At 58.2% G+C, this 6,145-nt stretch overlaps 1 protein-coding gene across 1 annotated transcript; it reads left to right on the plus strand.

Moving 5' to 3' along the window:
* Positions 1-2,829: 2,829 nt before the first annotated feature.
* EGR4 (early growth response 4) lies at positions 2,830-5,184 on the plus strand. The gene is made up of 2 exons (XM_009908776.2): positions 2,830-2,968; positions 3,294-5,184. The coding sequence occupies exons 1-2, from the start codon at positions 2,830-2,832 to the stop codon at positions 4,619-4,621; spliced, it is 1,467 nt and encodes a 488-aa protein (XP_009907078.1). The 3' UTR covers positions 4,622-5,184.
* The last annotated feature ends 961 nt before the right edge of the window (positions 5,185-6,145 follow it).

Genomic DNA, 6,145 nt, shown 5'->3' on the forward strand with positions numbered 1-6,145 from the left:
GGCAGAGCAGAGAAGGTGGGACAGGTTTTCCATCTCTAGAAGAAAAGGAGAACTGCTTGTGCTGGTAGCAGTTTCCCCAGGGATGTGTAAGGGCAAGGATCTGGACTCCAGCTCAGAGACTGGAGGCCCTACAGACATCCTGGTTAAAACGTGGCACAGACAAGGACAGAGTGACCAAGGTCTGATGTGTTCATCTAAGGCAACCAAGGAGAGGGCAAGAGCAGGGCAAGGACCCCAAGGTCTATCCCTTGGTCCTATCATAGAACAGAGTCAAAGAGCAGAACAAAATCATTGACTCACAGGCTGGTTTGGGTTGGAAGGAACCTTTAAAGGGCATCTCATCCAACTTAACTGGAGTCAGCAGGGATGTCTTCTGAACCTGTGTGTCTGAACCTGTTTATCTTCTTAGTCCTCATGATGTCCTGAAATGCTGAGTTGCCTTCAGTTTGGCTGAAACCCACTTTCTGGCCATGGCACTCAGCTCCTGTGAGATAAGGAATGGTGGATGATTGGACCCCATTTACCATTTCCACACTGATAATTTTCCAGATGTCTCTCCATCCCCTTTTTCATTTCCAACCTGAGCCTTCCAGCTCATTCTCTGACACCCCCTGAATCACCAGCTGGGCTTAATGCTTCTTTGCACCTCTCCACCAGCAACCTTGGTGCATTTTTGCAGAGGCAAGGATGAACAACCTGCCCCCAAGGTGGGGAAGTGCTGCTAGACACAGCTCAGAGTGATTTGCCCAAGGTAAGGCGGTGAGTCATTGCTAGAGCCAGGAATAGCACCTGAGCAGGGCCCTGCTTCACCGCAGCACTGCTTGGCCCCATGGACACAGCTGTGTCCAGACCCCAGTGGGTCTGGCCTTCCAGCAAGGGCTGTAAGCACATGAAAGCAGGGAAAATACACAGGTAGGGGGGGTAACAGAGGTCCTCTGCTCCTTTCTAGCTCCCCTCCACCCTGCAACTTTCTCTTGCAGACCTGCTTGTGGAGGTAAGCTTCTCCCTGGCCACCTCACACTGAGGAACAGTGGGTTTGTACCTACAGAGATCTTTAGAGCTGTGGGCTCTCCAGTGGGCTCTGCACCCAGCAGACAGGTTGCCCAGAAGAACTTCCCCCCTTCCTGTCCAAACTGTCTGTGATGGATGCTGGTGGTGACCTGCTCCCCAAAGTTCATCCGTGATCAGCTCCAAATCCCTGCTAGAAATTTGGAGATCTCCAACCAAGCAAGCAGGGAAAGCAGCAGCCTCCAGCTTTGCTTCTTTGGAGGCCTCACCCCACTGCAGCAGCTTGAGGGGTTCAGGAGGATGCTCAGGGCACTGCAGCAGGTGGAAACACTGCCGGAAACTTTCCAGATCACTGGAGTCTGCCCTTAAACATCTCCCTTCAAGGAGGCAGTGGGATTTGCAGAATGGATTTGCCCTCTTCCAGCCCAAATCCGTGGTGGCCTGGGTGGGAGCCATGAACTGGGATGGAGCATGGCAAGGAGCTGGCCACAGCCTCTGCCTTCTCTTTCTGGCCGCTTGCTCCGTCACAGGAGGAGCCAGCATCCCCTTCACGGCTCCAACCCAAAGCAAATAACCAAATGCCAGCAGAAAGGATTGCAAAATCAGGCAGGGGAAGGAGGGGAGGGAGGGGGGGAACAGCAAACCCAGCACCTTTCACGCTTCTAGAAGGAACAAGAGCAACAAAAGGCATTCACAGGGAAAAAATAGCATGAGGAGAATAAGAGCCTGGGGAGATGTCGATCTGGAAGAACAGCAGCCCACGTTGGGAGGGGAGCCAAGGCCCCAGTGCGTTGCTGCGGCGCAAGGGCCGGATCCGGAGGGGTGCCCAGCATCCCCCCCACCAATCCATGGGAGCCGCAGGGGCGAAGCTGAGCCTGGGGGAGAGCAAAAGCTGCGTGCACGGTGCACACTCTGCTTCTGCTCGCAGGGGCTTGTGCTTGCACACGCGTGCGTGTGTGCGCAGGGGTGCAGGGGGGATGCTGCAGGTACCCCGGGCAAGGCGGAAGCGCTGCGCACAGGCGCACGGGGAGCAGCCACAGCCCTGCGGCCATTGGGTAAAAATATCGCGATTATTAGTTAAAAAGAGAGAGCTGGAAGGGGGGGGGGGAACAACAGAGAGAAAAGGGGGAGGGGAAGGAAGAGGGAGGGGGAGGGAGGGGGCAGCACGTCACGGGAGAGATTTCCTTATTGGGACTCCCTAGCCTACATCCTGAGTCCATATTTGGGCATTTACGTCACGGCAGCCTCACTGGGGACTCCAGAAATGGCTGCGGCGGAAGGGTCGGAGCAGCCCCGCTGCAGCTATAAAGGGGGCGGCGGGGAGGCAGAGCCGGGTGCTCGCACGGGTTGCCGCTGCTGCCCGCCCTGCCTGCTCCTGCCTGCCCCCCCCCAACCAGGAGCTGCCCCACACACACACACCCCTGGGCACAGCACCCCCGGATCGCTCCCCAGCATCACCCGAATTGCCCCACACACCTCGGAGCATTCCCCGGATTGCCCCAAGCATCCCGGAGCATCACCCAGACAATCCCTGGCACCCACTCCGAGCATCCCCTGAATCAGTCCGGGCACCTCGGAACATTCCCCGGATTATTCCAAGCATCCAGAAGCATCGCTCGGCTCTCCCTGAGCATCCCCTGGATTACCCCAACCACTCCCGAGCATCCCCCGGCTCTCCCCGAGCATTCCGCGGATCATCCCAAGCATCCCGGAATATCCCCTAGCTGTCCCCGATCATCCCCCTCGGCTCTCACCCCGCATCCACCAGCTCTCCACCAGCATCCTCCCGCTCTCCCCGCTCCAGCGTCGCTTCCAGGCGAGATGCTGAACGTTATGGATTTCTCCTGCCCGGATCCGCTTTACTCCAAGTACGAGGAGAACTGCGAGATGAAGCCCGGGGATCTGCAGGGCTTGGGGCAGCCTGAGCAGCAACTTCTGGCAGAGGCTGATTTCCTGGGGGGTAAGTAAGGGCAGGGGGAGCCGGCTGGGGATAAGGGAGCCCCGTTGGGAGTGATGGCTGCAGCCAGGAATCAGGCATCTCCTCCTCCTCTGCCTCCCAGCCCCTGGCTGTGGGAGCAGCCCCCTGCTAGCCCAGGAAAAGGGTCCTGGGTGTTCTCCCAAGGAAGTGGGGTGAAGCCCAGAGCTCCCTGTGAGGTCCAGGAGACACGGGTGGGACGGGGATCTCGCAGTGACGCAACACCAGCCTCCCGCTGTTCCCCCGTATCCCAACCCCTCCCATCCTCACATCCCTCCATCCCTCTAACCGCCATCCCCTCTGTCCCCAGGTGAGCTGCTGGGCACCCCGATGAACACTGGGGCTGTGGATTACTCCCTGCTGGGCAGCCAGCCCTCCCCTTCGCTCAGCTACACCGGCAGCTTCTTCATCAAGGCGGTTCCAGAGCATCCCCAGGACCAGGAATCCCTCTTCAACCTGATGTCCGGCATCCTGGGCATCTCCCCCTTCGCCTCCTCTGAGGGCCACCAAAGGCACCTGGACTCTCTTTACCCCTGTCCTGAGGTGGCTCAGAGCCAGCTGGACCTTTACACCACCTGCCAGCCCGAAATGAGCGGATCCACCCAGACGCCCTTCCCGGAGCAGGGCTATGGCGGCTTCCCCTCGGCGGAGGGTGCTCAGCCTCTCCAGGCACAACCCGCCTTAGGAGACACCTCGCAGTGCTTCTTCCAGCCCAAGCTCCTGGACAGCAAGCAGGACATCAAGCTGCCCTCTGCTTCCCCACCCTTGGACAAGTTTAAAGCCTCCTGTGCCCAGTGGGAGCCTGTCACCCAGCATCAGGCCTACTTGCCCACTGGCTACCACTCTCCAGAAGCCTTCCCCACCGCAGAGAGCAGCCAGGGGCTGTTCCACCTGCTGGGCTCCAAGATGGAGAGCGTCTTGTCCGTCAGCTGCCAGTCAGAGCTTGGCAGCCTGGCAGAGGATGCTGCCTGCTTCAGCACCCAGCTGGGCTTCAGCTGCGAGCCAGAAAACTTCCCAGCCCGCGGGGACTTCACTGACACCAAGATCCACAACCTTCCTCCTCCATTAATGCCAGAGTTTGACACCTCCTTGGCCCAGCCTGAAGTCCTGCCGGGTCTGATCAGCTCCACTGAGCTGCTGCATCCTCACCCCTCACCCTCAGTGCCCCCCACAGACTTTCTGGGCCACTCCACCTCTTCCTCCATCCCTCCCCTGCTGCCCACCAACCCTCCTGCCCTGGCTGAGCCCAAGAAGAAGACCCGAAGGACCAAGTGCTCTTCCAAATGCTTCTGCCCGAAGCCCCACGAGAAGGCTTTTGCCTGCCCGGTGGAGAACTGCATCCGGAGCTTCGCCCGTTCGGACGAGCTCAACAGGCACCTGCGCATCCACACCGGCCACAAACCCTTCCAGTGCCGCATCTGCCTGCGGAACTTCAGCCGCAGCGACCACCTCACCACCCACATCCGCACGCACACCGGCGAGAAGCCCTTCTCCTGCGACACCTGCGGCCGCCGCTTCGCCAGGAGCGACGAGAAGAAGCGGCACAGCAAGGTCCACCTGAAGCAGAAGGCCCGGACGGAGGAGAAGCTCAAAGGTTTGGGGTTCTTCTCGGTAGGGCTCTCCTTCGGGACACTGTGAAGCTCCCAACAGGAGCGCCGGGAGATGGCGTTTCCCGAGGTCCCTCGAGCGTCTCATGGGAGAGCCGGGGTGGGAACAGCTTCCTGGGGTAGCCCTGGAGAAGGTGACAGCAGCTTGGGCCGTGCTGGGGAGGAGAAGGGTACGTGGGAGGCAGAGGTGATGCCGTGGCACCGGACCGTTGGCTGCGGAGTGGGATGTGGCAGCTCCAGCCACCGAGAGCCATCTCCGGACTGCTGGGACTGAGCCATTTGTTACAGCTCCCCGTCCAAGAAGGGGAAAGGAAAAACCCACACAGAGAAAGAAGCCACCACCGAGGTGGGGTTTTTATATAGCCAAACATACGGACGTCCTGAGTTTGCAGCTACCTGACAGAGATGTCCTCCCTCACACCATGCTTCCAGCTGGTTGTTTACTGGCCAGAAGGGCCAGGGGCTGGGGCTGCACCGGTTCCTTCTCCGGAGGGGGAGAGAAGCCACGGGGCAGCCCTTTGGAGAGGTGATGTCCTTATTGTTGTTATTATTTTCCTGTTTGTAAAAAGAGAAAGAATCTATTCAGGAAAAAAAAAAAAAAAGCCTCTATTTTTCTAATTAAAAGCTTTGAGCTGATCCAAGACTTCACTGGGGTTGTTCTCTGTCTTCCAGACCCACACTGCAGCCAGTGCTGGTGCTGCTTCTGTTGTGATTGTGACCTCACCAAGGGGAAAAGGTGCTGAAATACTGAGCAGGGAGAGAAAATTCAATCAGTGCAGAAGGGGGGTGGGGAGGTGGGGGGTGGCCACCCTCCTCATGAGCAGAGCCTAATCTCATGGGTGAGTGGCTAAAGGATTCCCATTCCCTGCCGGGAGGTGGCTCTGAGTTTGTTCCATTAAAGCCAGGCCCTGAAGGGGTCTGTTTGAATTGAATCCAGAGCCTTGGGATCCACTGTGAGGATCCCATAGTCCAACCTGGCTCCCTCACACTCCCATGCATGCATGCTGGCAGGTTTCACCCACAAGAAATGGAGTGAAATAACATCTTTGCTCCTCATCTTCAACCTGGCACCTCCAGAGGGCTGGAGGAGATCCAGGTGCCATCAGGCAGAGGCAAGCAGGCAGGATGTGGCCCTCCATGAAGCCAGGGGGGCTATTTGCTCCCTCCCTTTCTGCATTTTAGGTGGCCAAGAGATGCTGTTTCCCTTCTCCTGGGACCAACCAGCGACTGGGTGGCTCAGGAGGAGATATTGCAGCCTGGAAGGTGCTGCTGAGAGCAGAACCTTCCTCCTCCAGCAGTTAAAAACCAGCCAAACCCCAAACTCTCATCCTTCTGGCAGGAGATGCTTGCTCAGATGGGGCACACCAGGCTTTGGGTTTAATTAATCCTGAGGAGAAGGTGTCTGTGGGAATGGAGGGAGCTGGGCAGCAGCGATGGGGTGGTGTGTCCCTGGCTCAGTCAAGATGTTTTAGGGGTGATCAGCCTTTTCTTGCAGAGGGGGAATCCGAGGCAGGGAAGGGTTGCTGAGCACAGCTGAATCTGCTCTCTCTGGCAG

The sequence above is a fragment of the Dryobates pubescens genome, chromosome 23 (assembly GCF_014839835.1).
Source record: "Dryobates pubescens isolate bDryPub1 chromosome 23, bDryPub1.pri, whole genome shotgun sequence".
In the NCBI taxonomy this organism is placed as follows: domain Eukaryota; kingdom Metazoa; phylum Chordata; class Aves; order Piciformes; family Picidae; genus Dryobates; species Dryobates pubescens.